The sequence below is a fragment of the Mixophyes fleayi genome, chromosome 2, assembly GCF_038048845.1.
Source record: "Mixophyes fleayi isolate aMixFle1 chromosome 2, aMixFle1.hap1, whole genome shotgun sequence".
Classification (NCBI taxonomy): Eukaryota; Metazoa; Chordata; class Amphibia; order Anura; family Limnodynastidae; genus Mixophyes; species Mixophyes fleayi.
In genome coordinates, this window is record NC_134403.1 from 268031073 (window position 1) to 268058720 (window position 27648).

The following is a 27648-nucleotide window of genomic DNA, read 5'->3' on the forward strand; positions in this document are numbered from 1 at the left end:
AAATAAATACACCCTCAACTGGTCTGAATTCCACCAAACAAGTATCTGGACTGCGTAGTGGGGTGGCCCCGGTACCCAATTTGATACCCGGGCCACAATACCTCCTCCAAACATGGTACAGACAATTCGTCATTGAGATCCCATCAAGTATGTTAAAGACAGACAGGGTCGAAGTGTTATTGGTTGACTTTGTAAACCAAAAAACTGTCCCTGTTGCACATAGTCGTGCAATGAAGACAGACTTTTTCATTTAAAGGCACCATCTTTGAAGTGTAGTGTTTGTAAGTCTAAGTCATATTATACTTTTGGTAAAATTGGTTTATTTTGTTCCTCTTTATGGTAACTACTAATAGAATTAAAGTATTAAATAGAATTAAAGTATTAAATAGAGTGGTATAGATAGAGTGGTCCCCACAATATAATAATAAAACCCTCAACTGGTCTGAATTCCACCAAACAAGTATCTGGACTGCGTAGTGGGGTGGCCCCGGTACCCATTTTGATACCGGGGCCACAATAAATTAAATACACCCTCAACTGGTCTGAATTCCACCAAACAAGTATCTGGACTGCGTAGTGGGGTGGCCCTGGTACCCAAGTTGATACCGGGGCCACAATAAAATAAATACACCCTCATCTGGTCTGAATTCCACCAAACAAGTATCTGGACTGCGTAGTGGGGTGGCCCCGGTACCCAATTTGATACCGGGGCCACATTACCTCCTCCAATTTCCAAGTGTAGTGTTTATAAAATCTTAACACTACACTAATTCTAGCACGTCAAAACCTCTTGTTTTAAATAATGACAGGGCATTTAACTTTTGATTTAATTTATTGATGTTGGCATTTTCTTTTACTTTTTGAACATGGCAAACGACTGTTGAATGGTCACATAATGCCAAAAAAAAAGTTGCAAGATGGAATTGTCCTTGGGCCCTCCCACCCACCCTTATGTTGTTGAAATAGGACATGCACACTTTAACAAACCAATCATTTCAGCGACAGGGCCTACCAAACAACTGTGGCTGAAATGATTGGTTTGTTTGGGCCCCCACACCAATAAAACAATTCATCTCTCCCTGTACAAACTAAACAGGCTCTACTGAGGAAAGATGTCGTCCTCATCCTCAACCTCTGATTCCTCTCCCCCTACAGTGTGTACTTCCTCCTCCTCACACATTATCAATTCGTCCCCGCTGGACTCCACAACCACAGTCCCTCTGTACTGTCTGGAGGGCAGTGCTGTACTTCATTGAGGAATTGATTATTCATTTTTATAAACATCATTTTTTCAACGTTGTGAGGAAGCAACCTCCTTCGCCGCTCACTGACCAGGTTCCCCGCTGCACTAAAAACTCTTTCCGAGTACACACTGGAGGGGGGACAACTCAGTTAAAAAATAGAGCCAGTTTGTACAGGGGCTTCCAAACTGCCTTTTGGAGTTCTACCACGTCACTACCTCTAGTTAATTTAGATTGCAAGGCTTGTAAATATAAATACTTTGAAGATAAAAAAAAGCAGGCTGCACAGACTGAGGAGCAAGAAAGTGAAATTAAATGGACCACGTTACTTTGGTGGCTATCTATGCCCCCCCCCCCCCCCCCGCCCTACACTTGTAGTTGAATATAAATAAAGCAGCCTGCATAGACTGTAGAACTAGAAATTCAAATATACAAAGAAATGGACAAAGGCAGTTTGGTATCTGTCTGCATCAGATCCCCTCTCCACTAGGAGTAAAACAGAAAACTTTTCAGCCGTTATATAATCTAGAATATAAATAGAAATTGAGAAAGGCAATTTGGTATCTGTCTGCATCATAATCATCAACATCCTCCTCAGCGCCAGCTACATCAATATCCTCCTCCCAGTGTACAACATTCACACCTTCATTAGCCAAATCTGTAACTGGACTGTGGGTGATCCTTCCAGCATATGCAGAGGGCGTGCTGCAAATGCTGGATGGAGTCACCTCTTCCCGTACAGTGATGGGAAGGTCAGGGTTCACAACCAACAACACCCTTGGACTCGCCTTGGGGATTTGTGATGTCATCTGTTTAGAAGGCAGAGTTCTTTGCTGTTTTGTTGTTGTTGCTGACAGCATAACTCTCTTAAATTTTTTGTAGGGGGGGGGGGGGGAGGGCTTAGATCCTTGGGTGAAGCTGGACCACTAGTCATGAACACGGGCCAGGGCCTAAGCCGTTCCTTGCCACTACGTGTCGTAATTGGCATATTGCCAACTTTACGTTTCTCCTCAGATGATTTTAAGTTTCTCTTTTTGCTGTTTTTTGAGAACTTGGGCTTTTTGGATTTTACATGCCCGGTACTACGAGATTGGGCATCGGGCTTGGAAGACGACGTTGATGGCATTTCATCGTCTATGCCATGACTAGTGGCAGCAGCTTCAGCATTAGGAGGAAGTGGGTCTTGATCTTTCCCTACTTTATCCTCCAAATTTTTGGTCTCCATTATATGTAGCACAAGATACTGCAGAATGTGTGAACTTGGTAATATTGCAGTACCAATGGACTTATACTGCTGGATTGGTTTTGCAAATTTGGTTATAATTATATATTTTTTTATTTTTTTTTTTTACTTTTTTTTTATTTTTTAAAAACTTGGGAATAATGGGGAAATAACTATGCCCTTAGAAGCACAGAGCACAGGACACAGCACCACTGGACTGAACAGGACACGGCACAGGACCCAGCAGCACTACGGAACTCAGCAGGACAGAGCACAGGACACAGCACCAATGGACTGATACTGCAGAATGTGTGAACTTTGTAATATTGCAGTACCAATGGACTTATACTGCTGGATTGGTTTTGCAAATTTGGTTATAATTATATTTTTTTTTTTAATTTTTTATTTTTTATTACTTTTTTTTTATTTTTTAAAAACTTGGGAATAATGGGGAAATAACTATGCCCTTAGAAGCACAGAGCACAGGACACAGCACCACTGGACTGAACAGGACACGGCACAGGACCCAGCAGCACTACGGAACTCAGCAGGACAGAGCACAGGACACAGCACCACTGGACTGATACTGCAGAATGTGTGAACTTTGTAATATTGCAGTACCAATGGGCTTATACTGCAGGATTGGTTGTGCAAATTTTGTGGTAATTAAAAAAAATTAAATTAGTTTTTGGTATTTTTTTAAATAACTTTTTTTTATTTTTTTAAACACAGGGGAATATTGGGGAAATAACTATGCCCTTAGAAGCACAGAGCACAGGACACAGCACCACTGGACTGAACAGGACACAGCACAGGACCCAGCAGCACCACTGACCTCAGAAGGACAGAGCACAGCACACAGCACCACTGGACTGATACTGCAGAACACAGCACAGCACAGCACAGCACAGCACAGAACTAAACAGCACAGCACAGAACTAAACAGCACAGCACGAGATCTACCAGGACAGAGGACCACCTAACACACCCTCCCTCTACCCTGATCAATGCCCGAGTGAAGATGGCGGCGACTAGCGGGGAATTTATAGGATCCGAGTATCGCGAGATCCGACAACGGGATTATGAGTCAGAGCCTCAGTTTCAGATTTGAACTTGGCGCCAATACCCGGATCTGTCTCGGATCCGACTCGGATCGGCAACGTTCGGGTGGGCTCGGATTTCAGAAATCCGAGTGCGCTCATCCCTAGTATTAACTACATATAAGTGCACAAACTTCCTACAGTAAATAAATGAAAAGGACACAATAAGGCACAATAAGGTTCAGAAGTTCAAGTATGTTGTGTTTGTTGGAGTATGTTGTGTTTAATGAATAATAATAATAATAATAATAATAATAATAATAATAATAACAACGTATGTGTCCCTCTACTTTCTGTGTCTATTGACTGTATCCATTTTTCACTGGTGTAAAAGCTGGTTAATACTGCTGTAACTGCTGTAAACTACTTTGGAATAGTAAAACACAGCAGAATATGGATATATTGGTTGTTTATAACAAATCTTTATTTATACAAACCAATACAAACTGTAATTTCTGAAGCTGTTGACAGGTCAATACCAACCTTGTCTGCTGTCTGTAGTGGATAGAGGGGTAGAAGAAAATGTTGCAAATGTTGCACTTGATCTACGGCTTGTGTGCCCTCTGCTGGAAGTTCTGATGTTCTGCAATGTAGTTTCTTCTGCACAGAAAACAATATAAAAATACATAATTAGTATTACTTATTAAGACACCTGTACTGCTAATATTTCATTGTTTCAAATCTTTCTCAGTGCTAGGATTATCAAGAGGGATAGTAGTGGTGGAGATACAAACTCCTCCATTCTGGTAGGACTGAGTTTGAGAGAATCAAAGAATCACATGACAATTAGCTATGGTATTTACTGTGCAGACATGCAGAATAGTAGTGGTGGAGATACAAGTTCCCCACATTCTAGTAGATCTGAGTTTGAGACATGTATCAAAGAATTACATGACAATTAGCTATGGCAGTGGATCCCAAACTCTTTCAGCCCAAGGCACCCTTAGGGTCTCCATAATTTTTTCAAGGCACCCCTAAGCCAAAATAATTACCAAGAAGTCCCCTGCCTTGCTTATCATTAGCCCTGGCCAAGGCACCCCTATGAGATCGCCGAGGCACCCCAGGGAGCCTAGGCACACAGTTTGGGAACCAGTGAGCTATGGTATTTACTGTGCAGACATGCAGAATACATGTGAACTAACTGCACCAAAACAATGGAGCATGTATCTTTCTCAATTGTTATAGTTACAAATATCATCATGTTTAATGATGCTTTTCCTAGTTAAAAACAGGTATGTTTTACCCCAGATTTCAGCAAGGTTTGCTGTCAACAAATCAGAAGACAGGAGTATGAGAGACTGCATCTATCATTGTGCCAGGTTTACCAGCTTAGCCCCAAACATCTTGTGCTATATATTTAGAGCCTCAATGCTCCAGGGGTGACTAGGACCCTGAAATTATTTTAGAGACTGTTAATTTGCTGCTGACACCACCACACCTTGGGGGCTAGATTCTGACTCCAGGCCTGGCTGGGGACACTGTGGAAAACGAGAGTCACAATCCCATGGTCACATGTGTTTGGTATTAGAAATACTTTGCATTTATTTATCATTTGCACTCTTATTTACACTATATGCTATTCTATTTACTAACTGTAATATTGAATGCTTTTTAATAGGAATATATTTTATCCCATTCTGAGTAACTCAGATATTTGAGTTATTTGCCAATTCATGAAGAGTACAAAAGCATATAAAACTCTTACTTCCTGCATTATCTCTAATCATTGTATTACCTGCAATAACCAATATTTATTGTTCACTAACTGCTATATGAACAGCATCTTACTTGAGATCCTTTACCCTGCACCCATTCTCTTCCCCCGTCTCTGTTTCTCCTTTCCTTCTAACTCTGGTGTACTTATTCTTTTATACCTCTTGTCCACTTTCCCTGTGTGCTTTCTTTCTTTTTTATGTATTTTCCTTTGCTTACCAGCTATTCCTAAATTTCACCAAATTTATGTATATACATTCTTCTCCACCTCCAGTAGCACCTTTTTTGCGCTGCCTAGCTGTCTTCCCCCATAACCCTAATCCTCATCCTCAACAATTACAGTGCAGACCCCTGGCTCAGGCCCAAGACTACTCCAGATGTCACTTTACAGGTCATCAATGGCCTCAACACAGCATTTCATGACAATGAAAGCATAAATACTCCTTCAAACAAGCGTTCAAAACTCACCTGTTCCTCAAAGCCTACCAACCTTCCACCTAGCCCCTCATCTCCTCCGCTCGTTCTCCCCTCTCTCCTCTGGTCCCCTCTCTCTCCCCCATGCATTACCGCCTCCCTATCGTGCCTGTTTCGTCCACCCTCCCTTAGGATGTAAGCTCGAATGGGCAGGGCCCCTCTCCCCTCCTGTCTCCATGCCCGTTCTTCTGCTCCGTATTTACTCCATTTGTCTGCCCAGAGCCTCTGAAGTATTGGTACTTTGTGTTTACTGTTCTGTACTGTTCCACCCTGTATGGTTTACTGTTTGTACTATGTACGGCGCTGCGGATACCTTGTGGCACCTAACAAATAAAGGATAATAATAATAATAATAATAATAATAATAATACTTGGAAGACACCTCCCCTCTCCCAAAGATATTGAACATATAATCAATAACTATATATTAAATTTTTATTAAGTTTTTTAACAATTATACAAATACAGTACAAATCTCAGAACAAAAACTGTAACAATAATTGTATATACATCAACCTGACTAATTTCCTCCAAAAAGATATTCGTTTTTGGCATCAATTAACTAATTGACGTAGCTAACCCGCTTGGGCCCTTGTGCAAAGTTTGAGCACATATGCATATAGATTACACACATAATAATCCCACATATACATAAATACTCATGGCAAACACTACCATACAGTTTATATACATTATTAGCTGACACATTTACCAATTATAACATTATGCACAGGTAACGCCCATAGAGAAATCCAGACCTACAAACACGACCCTTTCCATGCAATGCAAAATGTTCTTCTCTCGAACTTCAATTACCTGGGCTCAATATTTAATTGATGAGAGAAGAAATTCATCACAGCAAAATGCAGTAGTAAATTAGGTGGTAAGTTCAGTAGCAGAACATTTGTTATTTATTGGAGGAGATAAAGAGAAAATTGACTTACTAAATCAATAAATATTTCCTTTTTATCTGTATATCCAAAAGAGCCAACAATGCTAGGAGACATTAATCACAAAAACCCGTGCACCTCATGAGGTATTATTGGTCTAACTAAGGACAAAGTATGTCTAAAGAACAATACGTTTTAAAAACAACCTGAAAAATACCCAAGGGTACTAAAGGAGCTATGTTCAGTTATAAAGAAAACATTCAGTTAAAAAAAAAAACAAAGCAACACACAATAAAACTGCTATTCAACAAATTGTATTACGTTGAAAAAAAAAGAGATTTAACAGAGAGGAAATGGTGACAAATGTTTTAGGACCCAAGATGTTTCTTCAGTGGACTTCCCAGAGAACACCCCCAACAAATGGGAAAATCCTTCATTTGGAACATTTACACCTGTTAGCAATAGGATAACTGCCTAGGAGGTGTGTCCATTTAGAGTATGCAGGTGTTCAGTTTGATTGTATGCTGACTTTTGTTTCTTTTGTGTATGCATGCACTTCTTGCTGTGGGTTTAGAACACCCTCAGCCCCAACTGGTTCAGCATCAATTGATTCTTTGATTAGATTTTGTTACGCTAAGGCAGTGGCGGGCGGCAGGCAGCCGCCTCTCTCCGTGCCTTCACCTGCAGCCCCAGCCTGCCTCTCCTGATCTCACTTATTTTCTGCAAGCATAGAACAAGACTGACTACCTCATCCTGCAGTGTGCAGAGGAGGTCCCACAGCACAAACAATCAGAGAAGTTATTATAGTGCATTCTGCATGAAATCCACTCCCTTCTTCCTCTGTGGGCTCCAGTTGTGCAAGTAAGGGGAGGTGTGAGGGGCATGTAGGGAGGCCTGAGGGGCATGTATGGAGGTCTGATGGGCATGTGAAGAGCATGTGGGGTGGTCTGAGTGGCATGTGTGGAGGTTTGAGGGGCATGTGAAGAGCATGTGGAGTGGTCTGAGTGGCATGTGGGTAGGTGTGAGAGGCATGTGAGTAGGTTTGAGAGACATGTATGGAGGTCTGAGGGGTATGTGGGAAGGTCTGCGGGGCATGTGGGGTGGTCTGAGTGACATGTGGGGTGGTCTGAGTGGCATGGGGTTTGGTCCAAATGGCATGTGGGGTGGTCTGAGAGACATTTAAGGAAGCCTAAGGAACATTTGGGGAGGTGTGACAAGATGGACCGCCTATGCTACCCTGTTGGTTGTTGCTGGGAACCGGCTGGGCTTACTTCAGGGGCGGATCTAGAGAATTCTTCTACCCGGGGCGATTTAGGCCCCGCCCCCTTTTTTACATCTGAGGCTGCCGGCGGCTGCATACTATGTGCAGGTCCGTTCAGCAGTGACAGGTAGGGACAGTGTGCTGCCCGGCCGCTCTGATTGTGTTTAAAACACAATCAGAGCAGCCGGGCAGCACACTGTCCCTACCTGTCACTGCCGAACGTACCTGCACATAGTGTGCAGCCGCCGGCAGCAAGCCCCTGCTGGGGGGGGCGATCGGGACGATCGCCCCCCCTTGGATCCGCCACTGGCTTACTTTGCCACTGTTCCATTTCGTTTATCCCAAATGCACCTTCTATCCACAGTAGGAGGGGCTTAAGCTGCTGCCATCACTGGACTCCTTAATGGCATCCAGAACTGTGTTCCTTCTGGGTAACTGTCGCTGCTAGTGTACCCTCTTGCTAGTGTACCTGGGCTGGTACCCCTGACCCCTTCCTATAGATCAGTGTTGCTGTAGATGAATTCCCCCTGACCTATCACACTGGCCAGAGCTGCTGGGTAGCCGGCAGAGCGGTGGTACTGGAAAGATGGGTCCAAACCTCAGAACAACCAGAAACGGATTCGATTTGGGTCTAATCTGTAGTTCACAGGAAATTACAGCAGAGAAGAAGTTGTCAAAGTAGGATCTTGAAGCAAGTGATGTTTAATCGATCTAGTGTCCTTATAAGGACAGTTTACACTGGTTGAAGGTATCAGTGACCAGAAAGTTCGATGGAACAATAATGATACATTACATGGTCAAACAGCTATCTTTTTGTACATATTCTGAAACACCTCAGCAGGGGGTAAGCCAGCCCCCTGAACTCTTTGCTGGCGCAAAGAAATCTGAGTTATTTTTTGTATCAGGATGCAATATGTTTCCCCAAACATGGATTTAAATGCAATTTATACATCACATGCTGTTTATAATCTTCAGACAGTTTCTAACACTCTGGACAAAAGGCCACTCAGGTCAACAGTAATTACCTCCTGTTGTGCATTTAGGCTAAAATGGACATGTTGGTTACTCACATGAATAGACTTAATTAGCCTTAATGAGGACTTTCTCTTGAAGCTACACAACAGACTCATCAAACAAATGCTTATTTCTCAAAAAATAATGCAATTCCTACACAGAAAAATAACACAATATAATAAAATAATTACATTTCTAATACACAGAATCAATAATCAGTACATTTGAAACAATGTAAATTGGCATACTGTGCTAATAATTTAAATATATTATTACAATAAGTTATTTATAGGTGATCCAGTCACACTCCTATATCCCCACGATTTGCCCTTGGTCCCATGGTCGATTGAGGTTATCGGAGTTGACCCGGAGGATCCGGCTCTGCCTGCCGAGACAGTCCATTCGTATTACTCTGAGTCTTTCCTTGCATGTGAATTATGTGAAAGTCATAAATTTGAAGCACAAGACTCCATCTCAATAGTCTGCCATTCTCCCCTGAGGTGTGTTACAGCCACTTAAAAGGATTATAATCAGTCACCACAGTAAAGTGTCGTCCACACAAATAAGGTTGAAGTTTTCTCACTAACCAAACAATGGCCAAACACTCCTTTTCAATAGTAGCATACCCCATGTGATGATTCTGTAGTATATCTAATGACTGATTGTTATTTTGTGTTGAATTCATATATGAAAATGTGAATATTTTATGTAACCTTATAATGTAATCTAAACGTGTGCTTTTCTAGATGGCATGAGTTTGAATTTATGCAAGTTTCATTAATCTGTTGAAAATAGCCAGACCAGGGAGAGATAGGCAACGAAGGAGTTTGAAGCCCCAAAGTTGTAAGCCATCTAGTCAAGCAGAACGGGCAAAGGTGGGAAATCAGGTCCTTTGAACATTCCAGAGCTCAGGACATCCCTAGCTCACTTCAAAAGCCCTGTGACATTTGGGAGATCAATCTGTTCTTATTGACAGCTAAACTCCAAAGGTGGGGGGTGAGAGCTATATGAAAAAAGGTTTAAAATCTTCTGCCTTAGACAATAACATGTGCATTTTCATGAGGGGGTCTATCAAGACTAAAATGTCCCATATTCCTCAATTGTGTTCCCTCACATGCCAGGTCTTAACAAGTAAGTAGTTACTCTGATTTTATTTCCTATTTTATTTTCTGAAACTTATTTGTGCAAACATATTGTATGTCTTGTTATTAATTTTTGTAACTAAGCCTTTGGGACTATTTTTCAGATTAAATTAATTTAATCTAGTGTGTTCTCTGTGATTCTTTGTGAATTGCCAGCTCACAATGGTTTGTCCAGTCAACTACTTTGGGGAGTTTCTTCTTAGTGAGATCTATCAGGGACTTCGTTACAATACTAAAGTCTGGGACGAAACCTCTGTAGTACCCTGCGGTCCCTTAGAAGGCCAGTACTTGTCTTTGGTTTGTGGGCCATGGGACCAGTCTCAAATTCCCTCTACCTTAGCTAGTTCTGGCTTAACCCTACCTCCCCCCACACGATGACCCAGGTACTGCACCTCTGTCATCCTCATTTGACACTTGTCTGCTCTGATGGTCAGACTTGCCCACTGAATTTTCTCCAACATTTGCCCTACATGTGTTTCAGATGGTCCTCCCAGGATTTACTAAAAATGGCAAAGTCATCCAAGTAAGCCTGAGCAAAGCATTTACACCCTTCCAGCAGGTAATCAACCACATGCTGAAAGGTGGCTGGTGCGTTCTTCATCCATAATGGCATGGACTTAACCTCAAACAGGCCAAATTGGGTGATAAATGCCGACCGTTCCTGACCCTCGGGGGTCAGCTGTATTTGCCAATCCCCCTTGCTCAAGTCAAAGAAGGAAATATACTTTGCCCCAGCTAACTCGTCTAACAGAGCGTCAATTCTGGGCAGGGGATAGGCATTAGACATAGTCACCTTTTTGAACCGGTGATAGTCTAGGCAAAACCGCGTTGTTTTGTCTTTTTTGGGAACTAATACAACGAAGGATGCCCATGGACTATGCGATGACTAAATCACCTCTATCTCAAGCATTTCCTGTACCTCCTTGTATATACTTTCCTTGGCCTCTGGTGAGATAAGCGGGTTGCCTAACTGGCCTATGCTCACCAGTGTCCATATGGTGCATCACCAAGGAAGTCCGACTATGCTTCCAACTGAACTGAGTCGTAAAGGGCCACAGCACTGTCTCAAGCTGCTCCCTCTTGTGTCCACTTAACTGCTCATCTCAGCCCACTTCCACTACACCACCTTCAACTCTGGCATCCGGGAGGAGGTCAGGTAGTGGATCCCTTCCTGGTTCCTCAGTTGGTAAGCAGCAAACCTCTGCCACCGACTCCACATGTTCGTGGCATGCCTTCAACATATTCACGTGGTTGGTCCGCTACAGCTTACCGTCACTATCAAATTACACCACGTAAGTGACGTTTTGAGATCGTGTATGGCCCAGCCCAGGCAGCCTGGAGCTTGTTCTGGCACGTCGGGAACAGAACAAGGACCTTCTGCCCCACCTCAAATACTTTGACACGCACGCCATGATCATACCAAGTATTGTGTTTTGCCTGCGTTTCCGCTAGGTTAGCCTCCGAGAGCCCTATTAGATTCTCTAACCGATCTCTGAGCTTCAACACATGCTCCACCACAGAGACATCCTGGGTGGGTAGATCCCCTTCCTAAGACTCCCGGAACAGGTCAAGAGGTCCACGGACTCTGTGGCCATATAGTAGATCAAGGGGGGAAAAACCGGTAGACTCCCGCGGCATCTCCTGAGAAGCAAACAGGAGCTGCAGCAGGTAGTGTTTCAAGTCCCCCACCTCCGAAATTACAAATACCCGTAGCATGTGCTTCAGAGTGCCATTGAACCGTTCACACAGCCTGTTAGTCTGGGGTTGGTAGGGGACAGTACAGAGTTGCCACACTCCGTGCTTTGCTCAGAGGCACTGGACCAGTTCACTCATGAACTGTGTCTCTTGATCAGTTAGGAACCCTACTCTGCTAAATACTCCTAGCAGCGCATCCGCTACCTTTTCCGTAGTTATGGAGGACAGAGTTACAGCCTCTAGATACCGGGGAGCGTATTCCACCATGGTGAGGATGTACTTCTTCCTCGATCCTCTGGGCACAGGCAGGTAGCCTACTATGTCCACAGCCACTCGCTGAAAATGTTCCCCAGCTATTGGCAAGGACCTGAGGGGAGCAGGAGCACTGAGGCGCCCAAGACACGGACACACATCACAGGACTTACAGTAGGCCAGGACGTCATCCGACATTCCCGGCCAGAAAAATTTCTGTGTCAGTCACTTTGGTGTTCTGTCGCTTCCCTGGTGTCCCGCCATAGGGTTTTCATGGGCAACTGGCATCAGTTGCGCGCAAAAGCCCTGTGGTACCACCAGTTGAACTTGTTCCCAGACTGGTCTATACCCATCTGCCTTCCTAGCTACATGGAACAACAACCCTTTATATCAGATCACACTCCCCACCTCCATCCCTGGAAGGCCGCTGCCAGCTTGACGCCTCATGCCTTCCAGCGAGGGATCAGACAAGTGAGCTGCCCTGAACGCTTCCCTGTTATTTATAGGTGATCCAGCCACAGAAGGTTTGAGTGACATGTGAGATGCATGTGTGGAATTCTGAGTGGCATATGCGGAGCATGCAGGGAGGACTGAGTGGCATGTGGGTAGCTCAGAGTAGCATTTGGGGGAATGCTGAGGTGTCTGGCATATGAGGGGCATGTGGTGAAGTCGGTGCAGTATGTAGATTGGTCGGAGTGGCATATGAGGTGGATGTGGGCAGGTCTGAGTGGCATGTGAGGAGGTCTAATGTGGTAGCATTTTGTGACAAGTGGACCTTGGAGAGACACAAATGCAGCCCTTAAAGTATATCAGGTGCCTATCACTTCTCTAAGGTGTGCATTGGATCCACAACATATATTTTTATCATTATTTCTTACATTTATGGAATGATGGTATCAATTCCACAAGATTGGAAGAATGTAGATACGGTCCCAATATTTAAAAAGGGGTTTAAAATCAAACTAATCAAATTAGTGTGTGGTAGGGGATATAGATTGTAACTGGGTCATGGACTGTTGTAAATGTTAAAATATTCTCTGTAAAGTGCTTTGTAATATATGTACTATATAAATAACTGTTGATGGATAAATAACAGTGATCCTGACATCTGTGGTGTGTGAAATATTTGAAAGAACTCTATGTGATAATATTCAGAAATATTACTAAAAAGTATTAACAGAGTCAAAATGGTTTTTGAAGGTTCCCACAAAATTTGATCAGTTTCTATAAGGAAATAAATTGTAAATTGAATTTTGGCAACGCATTTGGCGTGATTTCTTTTATTTTTTCTTAAAGCATTTGGTGTAGTTCCACATAACAGATGAAAACACCAAGGACAGTTTTGAGCACCTATGGGAAATTTGAAAACCATTTGGACATTACAAGCGTTACTTGGCTTTCCTTAGTGTATTGAACCCCATGGTGTTCATCAATCACATGGTTTCAAATCTCATGCTGCCTGTCTCAATTCAGTAATTCATGCAGTCATGGAGATTCAAAGCCAGTAGCTTTAACTATAACTTAACATTTATTGCATAAATTATACCCTTTCAAAACAGCTTTGCTCCGTGTCTCGAAACAAGCTGACATGGATCAAAGACAGATTTTCAAACTACTTTTCATGGTGTATCTCATCACTCAGTCAATAACGTACATAATGTATTTCAAAACATTTTGCCCCTTTTGAGAGGAGCAAATCTAGTGACAAGTTGACATGAATGTGGCAACCACCATTGTAAAGTAAAATAATTAATTAATCTGTGTAACTAATTTGAGTAATTAACTTGAATTAACAAAATATTTCGGACAGTTCTCAGTGAGGACACGTCACACTCCGCTGCCCGGATATCTCCACCCAAGCCTCAAAGCATTGATTCTCATATTAAACCTCTTCTTTGTACAGGCTGTCAGCCACGGGTTACATCTGTGATTATTTCACCTGTGGTTTTGGTCAATTCGACTATTGGCCAGTCCTCCTTTATAAGGCTCCTCCTTTCACCTATCCTTTGCTGGTTCTTCAAGTCTACACCTGGCTTGGTTCAGCTGCCTGTTCCCGTTCATCTGTGGTAATTGCTGTGATCAATGCCCGCTACCCTACTCTGCATACACTGCTGACTGTTGCTACTCTTTCTACATCCCTGTGGTAAGCCGTGGGTCATCGTTGCTGCATACTCTGAGTTTGCTGATCTCTGCTCACCTATTCCACTCATCTGTGGTAATCACTGTGATCAATGCCTGCTAAGCTACTCTGCATACCCCGCTGACTGATGCTAACTCTTTCCACATCCCTGTGGTAAGCCGTGGGTTATCGTTGCTGCATACTCAGAGTTCGCTGATCTCTGTTCACCTGTTCCATTCATCTGTGGTATCACTGTCCACTACGCCCGCTAGCTCTCCTACATGTACCACTGTCTACTGCTGAGTTGGTCCACATTCTTGTGGTAAGCTGTGGCTCATTATTGCTGTATTTCTGATTCTGCTGATCTCTGCTATCAACACCCGCTAGCTACTCTGCATGGATTGCTGACCATTGTCAACTCGTTTCACATCTCGGTGGTGCCTGTGTCCCTTCTTCGTTATTGCATATATGGATACAATCGAACTTACATTCTATTATACTTTTAGTGATACTTGCTGTTGCTAATGCTTACTATGTTTCAGCTTGAATCGTTAACTCCATTGACTGTGTCTATTCTCCTGTATAACAGCCGTGCTCCACCATCTGCAGTATTCTCTGCACTCCAGTGAACTTTGGATTTGTATTCCACTTCCTAGGCGTCCTTGCTGTTGTCTACACTCGCTATGTATTCTGCCTACATTGTGGAACTCTGCTGATTGGTTCTATCCTTCTGCACTCTGCCGTGGTTCATCATCTGCAGTGCATCCTGTACTCCATTGAACTTGCATTCATGCTCCATTTCTAAGTGGTAATAGTTTTATTATCAACCAATACCTGAACTGTATCTCTCTGTATGCTGTTTAGATCTGTTCCCCCTTCTGTCACACTGGGAACGTCCCTGGAGGGCCGTGACCTGCAGAGTGGGAGCCGCTATGTCCAAATTCCCTTGCGGGATTCCCTGGTGAATACCTTCCACCCTGTTAGACTCTGCGCCTCTAGGAGAGTTTAGCCAATCCCAGTTAAGACAGCAGGATCCCACTCACTCCTTTGTGTGCAAACCTGACAAGAAACTTCTATAGATCTTTTAAAAGAACGTACAACTGAGACACTTAGGTCTAGAAAAAGACAGAAAATGACACCTGGTTCAATAATAATCTCTGATTGTTGACAAGCTTACAATGATATCGAGTTACCGTTCAACACCGCTACAATTTTGCGGATCCTGTGACTTTCGCTAATGCCCAGCAAGTAGAACGGTTCGTGGAAAACATGAGATTTCCATGTTCCTTTTAACGAAATACTTGAAGATCTAGCTTTGTTTTTTTCTTTAGTTCGTGAAAAAAGAGGAATCTCACCAGTTTATTGAAAGAGGAAGGTAATGTTAATGTGGACCTGCACAGAATGCCTATAATATAAGTAGAGATGGTCACTGACCCCCGTGTTTTGGTTTTGGATTCGGTTTTGGATCTGGATTACCGTTGTGTTTTGGTTTTGGTTTTGGTTTTGCAAAACCGCCATTGCGTGTTTTGGTTTTGGTTTTGGTTTTGTTTGGTTTTGTTTTGCTATTTTTTGGGAAAATCCATGTTTTTTGGCCTAAATTAACCCAATTTAGTGCTCCAACTGTTTTAGAGACAAGTAATCTAATTGTAGAGGTAATAAATCATCCAAAAAAAACAGTTTAATTCTTCGTTGGTAGGCCTATTCTACACACAAAACAGATTGTCTTCCTCTCCATCTATGCATATTGGCAATGCAGCCATCGTCTTTGAATGTATATTACACCCTACACTTATAGTTAAATATGTAAAGAAATGGAAAAAGCCAGTTTGGTTTCTGTCTCTCAAGGCCCCCCTCCACTTGTATAAAATACCAAAAAATTCAGCCATTATAGACTGTACAATATTAATTGACATGGAGAAAGCCAGTTTGGTTTCTGTCTCTCTAGGCCCCCCTCCACTTGTATAAAATACTAAAAAATTCAGCCATTATAGACTGTACAATATTAATTGACATGGAGAAAGACAGTTTGGGGTCACTCTGTCTATGACACCCTACCCTTAAGGATAAATTGCCCTAACAGCAGCCTTTCAAGATGGTATGTGATATGGAAATGTCACAAGTCCCTTTCCTCTTTGGGGGTAGATTGCACCCTACACTTACATAGAAAGTTTTAAAAAGATGTTATCGGCATCATCTTCAGCTTAATCCTCACCCTCATCAGTGTGTACGTCATCATCACAGACTATCAATTCATCGCCGCTTGAATCCGCCATTAGAGAACAGTCAGTGCTTGGATGTCTTGGATGGTGAAGGCCTTCCTCGTGGAAGATGTAGTTCATTTTTATAAACATCATTTTCTCCACATTTTTGGGAAGTAACCTTCTACGGCGATCACTGACTAAGTTCCCTGCTGTGCTAAACACTCGTTCAGAGTACACACTGGAGGGTGGGCAGCTTAGGTATTGCAAAGCAAGTTTGTACATGGGTTTCCAAATGGCCTGCTTTTCTTCCCAGTAAGGAAAGGGACTGTCTGACATTTCCATATCAACTACCTCTTGAAAGTAATCCTCCACCATCCTTTGCATGTTTATACTCATATTGGATGGAGTTATGGGCAAAGTAACACATTTTTTTGAAAAATCCTTCAAACCAGCCCAGATGTTAAATTGTTCTCGTCTGCCCCCTGTGTCTTCCCTGCTTCTTTTTTGGAAATTTAATTTTTTACGAGCAACAGCTTGAGAAAGTGAAGGAGGACACGTCGTCAAGCCGAGGCCCAGTTCAGCGGCCAACTTGCTGAGCAATAGCTCCTTGCAAAAGTTCACATCTCGCTCATTTACAAGTAAAGACTCAATGTAGGTTTTAAACCTTGAATCAAGCACAGTGGCCAAAACGTACTGATCCGAGTTCAAGATCTTAATAACTCGAGGATCATTGTGAAGCGAATTAAGTACTTGATCGACAAGGCCAACATACTTTGCTGAATTGCTTGCTTTCAGCTCCTCCTTCATTTTCTCAAGCTGCTTTTCCAATAGTCTAATTAAAGGAATGACTTGGCTCAAACTAGCAGAGTCTGCACTGACCTCACATGTCACAACTTCAAATGGTTTCAGCACCTTGCACAGCACTGAAAGGATTCCCCACTGTGCAAGAGTGAAATACATCCCCCCTCCTTTCCCAATGTCATGACTTGTGCAATATGCTTGGATGGCTTTGCGCTGTTCCTCCATCCTCTGAAGCATGTACAGGGTGGAATTCCACCGAGTTACCACCTCTTGCTTAAGTTGGTGGCAGGGCAAGTTAAACTGCTCTTGGAGCTGCTGTAATCTCCTACATGCTGTGGCTGAATGCCTGAAATGGCCTGAAATTTTACGGGCCACCGAAAGCATCTCCTGCACCTCACGGTTATTTCGTAGGAAGCTCTGCACCACCATGTTGATGGTGTGAGCAAAACAGGGAATATGTTGGAAATCACCCAGCTGTAATGCTCGCACTATATTGTTGGCGTTATCTGAAATGACATACCCTGGGAAGAGTCCGAGTGGTATAAGCCATGCATCAATCACATCTCTCAGTTTGCGTAACAAATTGTCAGCCGTATGCCTGTTAGTGAAGCCGGTGATACAAAGAGTGGCCTGCCTGTGACAAATGTTACGTAGTGGTGTACATGCTGCTGCTGTTCCTGCTGGTGAAGGTGAATGACCAACCCAGTGGGCTGTCACAGTCATATAGTCTTTGGTTTGGCCACTTCCACTTGTCCACATATCTGTGGTTAAGTGAACAGTGGGCAGAATGACATTTTTCAGCGCAATCTCTACATTTTTACACACTTTTTGGTATAGTTGTGGAATAGCCTTACGGGAGAAATGGTGTCGCGATGGAATTCTGTAACGCGGACACAAAACCTCAATTAACTGTGAAAAACCAGCTGCGTTTATTGTGGAGATTGGACGCAGATCTAACACTAACATTGCAGCTATGGCGTCTGTGATTCGCTTGGCGACTGGGTGACTGCTGTCATATTTGCTTCCCCTCGCAAATGATTGTTTCACAGTTAATTGCTGAAATGTAGGACTGCTCATTTTATTAACCTGCCTCTGGGATGACGATTCACCCCCAGCAGCAGCAACAGCAGCAGCAGGACTAACGCTTTCTTCAGAGGAATCAATAATAGTGCCGGAGTCATCCAGCCTTAAGTGGGATGCCGGGCTAACTCCGAGCGCTACTGAGGATATTGATGAGGATGGTGTGGTGGGTGTATTTTGTAGCCGTCGGTATGTCGGTGAGCGGAGGGTCTTAGCTGATGAGGGAGTGCTTGTATTCTTTTGGGAAGAACTTTCAGCTTTTCCCAACACTTTGCCATGAACTCTCGTTAAATGGCGTAACATAGACGAGGTTCCAAGATGGTTAAGGTCCCTCCCTCGACTGACTGTGGCTTCACATACACTACAAATGGCTATACAATTGTTGTCTGGATTTGGGTAGAAATAATTCCACACATAAGAAGTGGATTTTTTTGTTTTATGCCCAGGCATGACAATGGCCTTTTTCTTGTCACGTGCCAGAACTGCTGCCACTGGTGCAGGACTTACACAAACAACCTCATCCTCATCAACATCCTCATTAGCGCCCTCGTCGCCTACACAAATCTCCCCCTCATCCTCTTCTAATTCCAAAGTGGCATCCTCAATTTGGGTATCACCGGCTACACTCGGGCTATTAAGGCACACATCAGCAGAATGCTCACGATTAGACATCCCACTGTTAGATGGACTCTCCACAGGGATTGTTGTCATTTGTGAATCAGAGCAAATATTCTCCTGTAATGCCTCACTGTTATCTTGCAGCTCGGCTTTGACGCGTAACAGTAGTTGTGCACCAATTGTAGGCTGGGTAACTTTTTGGGATCTGCCTCATTCTCTCTTTGCCACTGCGTGTGTAGAATGGCATGCTTGCAATTTTTTTTTTTATCGTCACTTAACTTTTGCTCAGTTACACTTCTTTTTCGCTTCAATACAGTAAATTTTTTTTTGGTTTTTGTTTTTTGCACTAATTTGAAAACACTCTGTTGTTTGACATTGCCTTGGCCAGATGACGTACTGGGAACACTAACATCAGGACTGGTGACAGAACCTGGTTGCTCATTCAGATCATATGTGGACTGCATTGAATCCATTCTGAGCGCAAACCACTGGGGAGTGCTAAAAATTATTTAGTAGATTCTGCTGACAGTTATGACTTTTGACAGCCAGAAATATTAATGCACAATTAGGGAGGACACCCCAAAAGCACTGAGGAGTGCTAAAAATTATTTAGTAGATACTGCTGACAGATATGACTTTTGACAGCCAGAAATATTAATGCACAATTAGGGAGGACACCCCAAAAGCACTGAGGAGTGCTAAAAATTATTTAGTAGATACTGCTGACAGATATGACTTTTGACAGCCAGAAATATTAATGCACAATTAGGGAGGACACCCCAAAAGCACTGAGGAGTGCTAAAAATTATTTAGTAGATTCTGCTGACAGTTATGACTTTTGACAGCCAGAAATATTAATGCACAATTAGGGAGGACACCCCAAAAGCACTGAGGAGTGCTAAAAATTATTTAGTATATACTGCTGACAGATATGACTTTTGACAGCCAGAAATATTAATGCACAATTAGGGAGGACACCCCAAAAGCACTGAGGAGTGCTACAAAATATTTAGTAGATACCGCTGACAGATATGACTTTTGACAGCCAGAAATATTAATGCACAATTAGGGAGGACACCCCAAAAGCACTGAGGAGTGCTAAAAATTATTTAGTAGATTCTGCTGACAGTTATGACTTTTGACAGCCAGAAATATTAATGCACAATTAGGGAGGACACCCCAAAAGCACTGAGGAGTGCTAAAAATTATTTAGTAGATACTGCTGACAGATATGACTTTTGACAGCCAGAAATATTAATGCACAATTAGGGAGGACACCCCAAAAGCACTGAGGAGTGCTAAAAATTATTTAGTAGATTCTGCTGACAGTTATGACTTTTGACAGCCAGAAATATTAATGCACAATTAGGGAGGACACCCCAAAAGCACTGAGGAGTGCTAAAAATTATTTAGTAGATACTGCTGACAGATATGACTTTTGACAGCCAGAAATATTAATGCACAATTAGGGAGGACACCCCAAAAGCACTGAGGAGTGCTACAAATTATTTAGTAGATACTGCTGACAGATATGACTTTTGACAGCCAGAAATATTAATGCACAATTAGGGAGGACACCCCAAAAGCACTGAGGTGTGCTACAAATTATTTAGTAGATACTGCTGACAGATATGACTTTTGACAGCCAGAAATATTAATGCACAATTAGGGAGGACACCCCAAAAGCACTGAGGAGTGCTAAAAATTATTTAGTAGATACTGCTGACAGATATGACTTTTGACAGCCAGAAATATTAATGCACAATTAGGGAGGACACCCCAAAAGCACTGAGGAGTGCTAAAAATTATTTAGTAGATTCTGCTGACAGTTATGACTTTTGACAGCCAGAAATATTAATGCACAATTAGGGAGGACACCCCAAAAGCACTGAGGAGTGCTAAAAATTATTTAGTAGATACTGCTGACAGATATGACTTTTGACAGCCAGAAATATTAATGCACAATTAGGGAGGACACCCCAAAAGCACTGAGGTGTGCTACAAATTATTTAGTAGATACTGCTGACAGATATGACTTTTGACAGCCAGAAATATTAATGCACAATTATGGGGGACACCCCAAAAGCGCTGGGGAGTGCCAAATATGAAGAAAAAATAATAAACCTCTATCCTCCTCTCTGCACTAGCGATTTTGGTTAGAGCAATTCCAAGAACAATATTGTATTCTCTGTCCCTGCTCTAATTAGCCTATGACTACACCCTGCTCTCTCCCTCTGTCAAATGGCGATGAATTGCTGTGGAGGCGTGTATTTCTAAAGTTGAAGTATCGCGAGAACCGAGCCCCGAGATCCGACGACGTCACAATGACGTTCGGCCTCGATTTGGATTCGGAATGGGCGGGAGAGTACCGAGCTGCTCAGCTCGGTACTCGGATACCCAAAGTTCGGGTGGGTTCGGTTCTCGGAGAACCGGACCCGCCCATCTCTAAATATAAGCCATGTTACTTCACTTTTATAGTCGTCAATCTGAACAATTTCAACAAGGAGATATTGGTCTTTTACATCAATTAAATAAATAAGCCAAAGTTAATTCAGTCAGATGCAGAGTGCTAAATACATGAGCATGACAAGTATCTCTGCAAATAAAAGCGTCAATGCTGTAATTGTTCTGTGGTCATATAAAACTTTTTAAATTTTGTGGACCTACTGTTGTTTTCATGTAACTATTGTGACTTATTTCTAAAATTAAAATTAAACCTATTCACACTGGAGAAGCACTATAGCGATTAGCATTGGTGGTTAACAATGCTAGGGCCATGGGCAACTAGGGCACTATCTGATTGGAGTTTTTCATGCTTGCTTCAGTTTACTGCAAGTTCTCCTGTTTCCTCCCACTGTCCAAAAACATACTGGTACATTAATGCCTGTATTTGTCTGGTAGGGAATTAGTGTTTACGTCCAACCTTCAAGTATAAAATTAGGCTTTGTTTTATTGCACATGCACAGTACAACAACATGGAATTTTAAGCGCTATGCAAGTTGCACTTGCAGGCTCCTCTGGGGAGGCGGATCTGGGGTATGCATGCAGGTCTACCATAAGATAAAATAGGTCCCACATACTTAAATACTATTTTTAAATAATTTTAAATCTTAGATAAGTGCAGTTCAAAATACAAATGCTATTTTGAGGCATGCACTTTACGTATATAGTCAGGCCGCATTAACTGTAAGTGAGGCCTTTAGATTGTAAGCTCAACTGGGGCAGGGATTCATGTGAATGATTAAACAGTGTAAAGAGATACATAATATATTGGTGCTATGTAAATAAAGATTAATATTAGGTAAAACAATACTTTACATTTTTCTGTAACCTTAGGATGTACCCCGGACTTGAATAAAGTATGTCACCAACCTTGACCACCATTAGCAGATGGTAAAGCAGCACTGGTATATTCAGAGCTGGCTGTAGTGGTTAGAGGCATAGCAGGAAATGTTGGCCCACTGCTAGTCTGCCCTCTGCTGGAAGCTCTGGAGTACAGTCCTAGAGTGGTTTCTGCATAGAATGCATGTTATATAAAGGTTATATCACATACATGTCATATCACTTGCATAGCTGTCATCCTAAACTATTTCAACCTGAAGATATTTGTCTTTTACACTAATTGAGCCAAATTCTGATAGCTAGTGCTTGTATGAAAACCATATGAAACCATACAAGGGCTCCCTTAATTTGAAACGAGATGTCTATTCGCTGCTCGGGCCATAAAATCCACTCCATATTTTATTTTAGGTCCCAAATAAGGTGAACATTATATTCCTTGTTGTGCAGTGTTCATCAGGAGTTTAAAGCATAGAAAAATTAGTATTTTGATGTAAACAGGAGATTGTCCAGGGAAACTTGGAATACATGGAAGACCAGATGGGTATCTCCAAAAATAAAAATTGGTTGACATGCAACTTATTCTATGTCATATAAAAAAGTGAGCTTTTAATATTTCTGTTTTCTCATATATTTTGCTTTTTAACTTGGGGCACAATGTAAAAACAGTATTAGCTCCAAAGTGACAGTTCCTCTTTATAAATAGCACTGGTGCATTCAAGACTGTCTATATCGTTCATAGTCAAGGGTGTACGAGGCCAAAGGCATCTATTCCCTGGGCCTCTACAATTGCCTGGCTACCTGCAGTCGCACAGTTGGTTGTGTCTAGCGAGTAAGAGATAGGCAGAGGCTGCTCAGCAGCCGTTCCAAAAGTGTTCTTATATTGCTACTATTGGAATGGGAATCCTCTGCCTGTCTTTTGGCTGCCAAGTATGGTTGCACAGTTATTAGGTATGATGGCTTCTGTCATACTCAGTAGATGGCTTCTATCACTTTGATTGGCAAATGAAGTAGGAAATTCATCATTCAGAGTGCTGAGAGGTCTCAATACAATGATTGGTGAGTGCCTTGCACTATGTACCAGTTAGTGTGCTGTTTGCTATTCACTGGGTGTGAGGGTGCACCCGTACAGTCAAACTTCTCCAGTGCGCATGGAGTGGGACAGAATGAGTGGTAATTGTTAATTTAGGGTGCTATCAGAAATATGGGGGTCTACATTTGGTCACCAACAGACAGGGGCAGGCTGGGCAGGAGGACATCTACCCCCAAGACGGTCCCATAGTGAACTACCTTGGGCTGGGTCACTGGGCCATCTGCAAATATTTCCCTTTAAAATGTTCCTAATAGGCTGCTGTGATGAGTCTTGCCCCCAGGCTAAAATTTGCCAGCCCTCCCTTGCCAACAGTAATGAGGAGGCCCTGCATTTTAAGACACCACAGATATGGGAACTGCATAGCAAAGCCACCATAGATCTGGAGTCTGTAGAGTAAAGCAACCAGATAATATTATATTTCCCAATGCACAATGTAATTTTTAAAGCTTATGTCAGGATCCTACGAACCTTGTCTGCTGTCTGCAGTGGTCAGAGAAGAAGAAATGGTTGCACTTGATCCACTGCTAGTCTGCCTTCTGCTGGAAGCTCTGGAGTAAGGCCCCACAGTGGTTTCTGCACAGAGCATACAAATATCATCTCACATGCAGTGCTGATATAGCAGCTTTCTATATAAAATCAGTACTAACCTTGCTCAGTGGTATTAGAAGGGAGAAGGGCAGCGCTGCTGTGTCTGGCAGTGGAGGAGCTGGTATAGTCCCCAATGTTACCAGGGCTGTGGTTCTTGTTTGTGGTTCTACTTATGTCTATGCAGAACAGATTTTGAGGGCATGAATAAACACACACATATATATATATATATATATATATATATATATATATATATAAGTTTAGAAACTAATGAACTAAATCATAGTGATGAATAACAGAGTATAGATTGTACATGTTTTAATTGCATAAAGAGAGATTCTCAGATTTATGATATCCCTCCATATTGCTATAGACTATAGGCTTGTAATCGGCCCACTCTTTTTCGCATTATCTGTCTGTAAATGACCAGTATGGACTACTACCCAGTGTGGACTATTACTGGACCCTTGTAAAGTGCTACGTAAATGTTAAAAAGAATAATAATCTCTAGTCCAAGTTACCATAAGTCTGATTTTCACCCATACTTGCCAACTCTCCCGCAATGTCCGGGAGACTCCCGGGCGAGTGTGGCAATCTCCCGCATCTGGATAATTCTGCCCACTTCCTAGTGAAGTGGGCAGAATTAAGTCCCAAATGCCGCAATTCCCGGTGAATCGCGGCATTTGGCCCCGCCCCCGCTGTCAAATGACGCGTTTCGCATCATCACGTCATGGGGGCTGGTCCAAAATGACGCCATTTTGGAGCCCCCCCCCCTGTTACGCCCACCTCCTCTGCAGGCTCCCGGATTTGACCAACAGAAAGTTGGTAAGTATGTTTTCACCTGATTAGTCAGGTTTTATGACTAGTATTCAGGTTAGAGTGATCATAAAACCAGACATTATAGCACAAGTCAGTCCTGAATTAAAGTGAACTAACTATATATAACTGCACAAATGTTAAAACATCAAGGGAGGTCAAAGGCATACGAAAGACAGGGGAGCATAATGATCCTAGATAAATGAACAGGACACAATAATGCTGAGAAGCACAATTATGTTGTTTTGATCAATATTTTGTGCCCATTGCCAGTAATCTCTCCGCAAATTAATAATATAACTACTGTAATCTGCTCTGGAACAGTAAAGCACAGCAGAATATGGATGGCTTAGTTATGAACAAATCAATAATTATATAAACATATAAAAATGTAATCTTTGAAGCTGCAACAGGCAGATCACTACCAACCGTGTCTGCTGTCTGTAGTGGATAGAGGGGTAGAAGAAATTGTTGCACTTGATCTATTGCTAGTCTGCCCTCTGCTGGAAGTTCTGAAATATGGCTCAGCAGTGGTACCTGCACAGAATGCATGTTATATAACTATCATCTCTCATATACTGCTGATACTGTAGCTTTGTATTATCAATCAACTTCCTTGCCCAGTGGCAATAGACTGAGGAAAAGCAATGCCACTGTCTGTGGAAATAAATGATCTAGTATATTACCCAAGAGTGTAACAATCAAAACACCCGTAGCAAAATTTTGAAAGGGGCCCAGAAATATGTATCTTTCTGCTTCAGATGCCCCAAAATGTTTTATAAATAGTATTGAAGCGCAGGGACTAATGATCAAAAAGCAATTTATAAAAGACACCTAATAGAAACGTGGATAGTTAAACCTCTTGGATTATGACAAAAATTACGTGGCCTTCTATTAAAAATCAACTTTCCAATTTTAAAATTACTCATAAACTAATTATTTAATAATTATCTTAATATCCATGTTTCAAAGAACTGGATGATGCATGGCTTAAAAATCACATAATTTGTGCATACTAGTCTTTGCTTTAATGAAACACCGACTCTACAAACCTTGAACATGGGTTATAGAAGGTGGAGAGGAAGTAGTGAATGTTACTCTGGATGCTCTGCTAGTCTGCCCTCTGCTGGCAGTTCTGAGATGCAGCATTGTAGTGTGTTCTGCACAGAACAATACATAAAGATATAGTATTAGTATTATTTATAAATACACCTGACAGGTATTGCTGGCATTGCAACTTTTTGGTAATTGTTACAAACCTTGCTCAGTGTTAGAATTAACAAGAGAGAAAGCAGTGCTGGAGTATTTTGGACTTAATGAAGACATGAGCTCCCCAATTCTAGTAGGTCTGAGACTTCCTGAACAGTATAAAGAATCACATGACAATTAGTTAAGGTGATTATGGATCAGGCATAATAAATAATAAATGAGCAACATCTGCATAGCTAGACTCTTGTGTAAGTATATTTCAGCCCATTACAAAGCTTGTGCACCACCTATGTTTTGTAAATTGTCTGAAGAAACTGAAGAGCTAGATAAACTCCCAGTCTACTCTGTGCTGGCAACTCTGTAACAGTTCTGTAACATTCTCTGCAAAGAAAAAGCATACAAATGCCACTGCATGGATGTACTGACAATCGCTCGGCTTTATTTTTATCAATTTTGCATAAGCCGTTCTCTCTAATCAGTCAAAATTTAGCCCGGGGGGCAAGACTCGACTCAGCAGCCTATTAGGAACATTTTAAAGGAAAAAAAAGCAGGTGGCCCAGAGAGCCAGCCTAAGGTAGTCTACTATGAAACTGGCCCAGGGGCCAAGGGACAGAGGCTCCCCTGCCCCCCACCTCAGCCTGCCCCTGAAAGCAAAAAAATGATCTTATATTGCCCAAGGCAATTTAAGGGCGAGACCTTACCAACTTTGTCAGCTGTCTGTAGTGGTTAAGGGGGGTGAAGATAATGCTGCCCTCACTCCATTACAAATGATTGCATATCATAGGTTATCTCGCATACATGTCACATTAGTGCTCAAAGTGGGGAAGTATGTGGTGGAATGACCTACCAGCACTTCTTTGACCCACTTCCCTGCAGGCAGCCAGGGCCACCGGAACTTGGAGCTGGGTCAGGTGGCTGCACCCAGCGCCCTCCCCCCTGCTTACTGACTGTCGGGTGGGGCGACATCATGTCCTGATTAATGTGTACCAGCTTAGATAACCGCCCTAGTTGAATCCATACTTTTAAATAATTGGTATATTGCCCTAATATTTACAGATTTACAAGAGGAATTATGATCAAGAGAGAATCCTTACTTTGGTATATATTAGAGTGCCTCCAATTTCAGAACTTTCTTTTTCTCTTGAATGTTATCATGTCCTGTGACTGTCAGTGAGGAGAGGTGCAGAGAGGAGCCAGAAGAACGAACAAAAGACAAAAGAGAAAGAGAATACAGAAGAATAAAAAGGCCATAGAAAGGGAAGTAAAGAGTGGAGGGCACACCAGTGTGTTGAAGGGGGCACCAGTGTGATGAAGGGGGCACCAATGTGATGAAGGGGCAGCAGTGTGATGAAGAGGGCAGCAGTGTGATGAAGGGAGCAGCAATGATGAAGGGGGCATGATGTGATGAAGAAGGGGGCACAATGTGAGAATGATGAAGGAGGGAGCATAGTGATGAAGGGGCAAAAGTGTGACAAGCAGGATGCGAGGTGCAGGAGGGAGCAGGTAGGGAGTGAGAGAAGGGGATACCTGCAATGAAGATAAGGGCACACAGAAACAGAGAAAGGAAACAGATAAGGGAAAGATAAAGGGTAACATGGAAGACATGAGGGAGAGGTGGAGGGATACAAAAGAAAGGTAATTGGACACAGGAGAGTGTTAAAATGCATCTAAAATGAATTTCCCTTTCTCAATACCCTTAAACCAGAAAGCGCCCTAGGCAGTCCCCATGCCTCTGGCCATTCATTTCAAAGTGAATGTTCCATACCAGCACTTCTAAATT

General features: G+C 42.4%; 1 protein-coding gene across 5 annotated transcripts in view; it reads right to left on the bottom strand.

Annotated features, from left to right (window-relative positions):
* LOC142138982 (uncharacterized) overlaps nt 1-27648 on the bottom strand; it is a 114636-nt gene that overhangs the window by 37301 nt on the left and 49687 nt on the right. For 2 of the 5 annotated variants that reach the window (XM_075196169.1, XM_075196172.1), the window contains 4 exons: nt 25919-26017; nt 25712-25819; nt 25089-25196; nt 4047-4163 (listed from right to left, as the gene is read on the bottom strand). In XM_075196169.1, the coding sequence (XP_075052270.1) occupies nt 4047-4163; nt 25089-25196; nt 25712-25819; nt 25919-26017 (432 nt within the window). The remainder of the gene's footprint in view (nt 1-4046; nt 4164-25088; nt 25197-25711; nt 25820-25918; nt 26018-27648) is intronic. The other 3 variants (XM_075196170.1, XM_075196171.1, XM_075196173.1) reach the window with 3 other exon arrangements.